At 55.8% G+C, this 1,031-nt stretch overlaps 1 protein-coding gene across 1 annotated transcript; it reads left to right on the forward strand.

The window, feature by feature from the left end:
* Nucleotides 1–11: 11 nt before the first annotated feature.
* Nucleotides 12–998, forward strand: Pmar_PMAR001486 (hypothetical protein; the record flags this gene model as incomplete). Its single annotated transcript, XM_002781014.1, has 1 exon — nucleotides 12–998. A coding segment is annotated over one exon (987 nt), but the record flags the coding sequence as incomplete, so codon positions are not given.
* Between the last annotated feature and the right edge of the window lie 33 nt (nucleotides 999–1,031).

Below are 1,031 nucleotides of genomic sequence, written 5' to 3' on the forward strand. Positions count from 1 at the left end.
GTACTGGTACGATGGTTAATGGTTCTGGTCCTGGTCCTGGTGTTGTCCCTGGCCCTGAGGGAGGTTCCTCGGGAAGCCTCAACCGTGAAGACGGTTTCGTAGACCCGGCCGCTGAAGGTGAGAGGGCGGCCCGGGAGTGTGCAGACAAGGGTGGCAACGACGATTTATGTGCTTGGGCCCGTAACATGGCTGAGGAGACCGCTCGCCGACATAACGAGACTATCAAGACTACCTGGCAAGCCGTTGGTTCCCACAAGGACTCCTCTTCGTCTGAGCCATGTGAGACGCCGATCCCCCCTGTGCACGCGTACGGCGGCCTGCCGACCGTGATGCAAGTTCCGGCCCCTATGCCGGAGAAGTATGATGGAACAGGGGACTTACGATTATGGTTTCGGCGTTACGAGAATTGCGGCCAGGCAGTAGGATGGTCAGAGGGGGCGATGGCGGCCCACCTTGGTGGCTATCTTGCTGGCCAATTCTTTGAGTGTTGGGAGAAGAACGCTAAATGTGGCCCCTATCGACAAGGGAAGGCACTGTTACTCGACCTCTTCGACCGACGTGTGGCCGATCAGTCTTTGGAGCGGTTCTATGCAACAAAGTGGGACCGCAAGTCCAAAATTGGCCTGTTTGTGACGAAGCTCTTTACGGCCATCGATGAGTACAACGCCACACTGCCCGAGACCGAACAATTATCTGACAAGACGAGAGGGCGTATGGTATTGGACCGCCTCGTAGCCAATGTCTCCGGGGGAGCGAAGACGGCCTTGAGGAACAAGAAACCCTCTACGGTAGCAGATATGTGCAGGATTGTAGAGGACCACACTCACTCCGAGGACACTCAAGAAAAGCCAAAACAACCTCCTCAAGCAGCTGTGGCCGCAGAAATGATCCTTCCGGATACTATGAGAGCATTTACTGAGACTATGCAGGCGGTCATCCAAGAGATCAAAGGGTTGAAGACGACCTTCCCGGGCGATGCCCAAGGAAAGGGGAAGGGGGTGAGAAGACCACCGGTGAAGAAGTGTCCTATT

The sequence above is a fragment of the Perkinsus marinus genome (genome assembly GCF_000006405.1).
Source record: "Perkinsus marinus ATCC 50983 genomic scaffold scf_1104296943716, whole genome shotgun sequence".
Taxonomy (NCBI): domain Eukaryota; phylum Perkinsozoa; order Perkinsida; family Perkinsidae; genus Perkinsus; species Perkinsus marinus.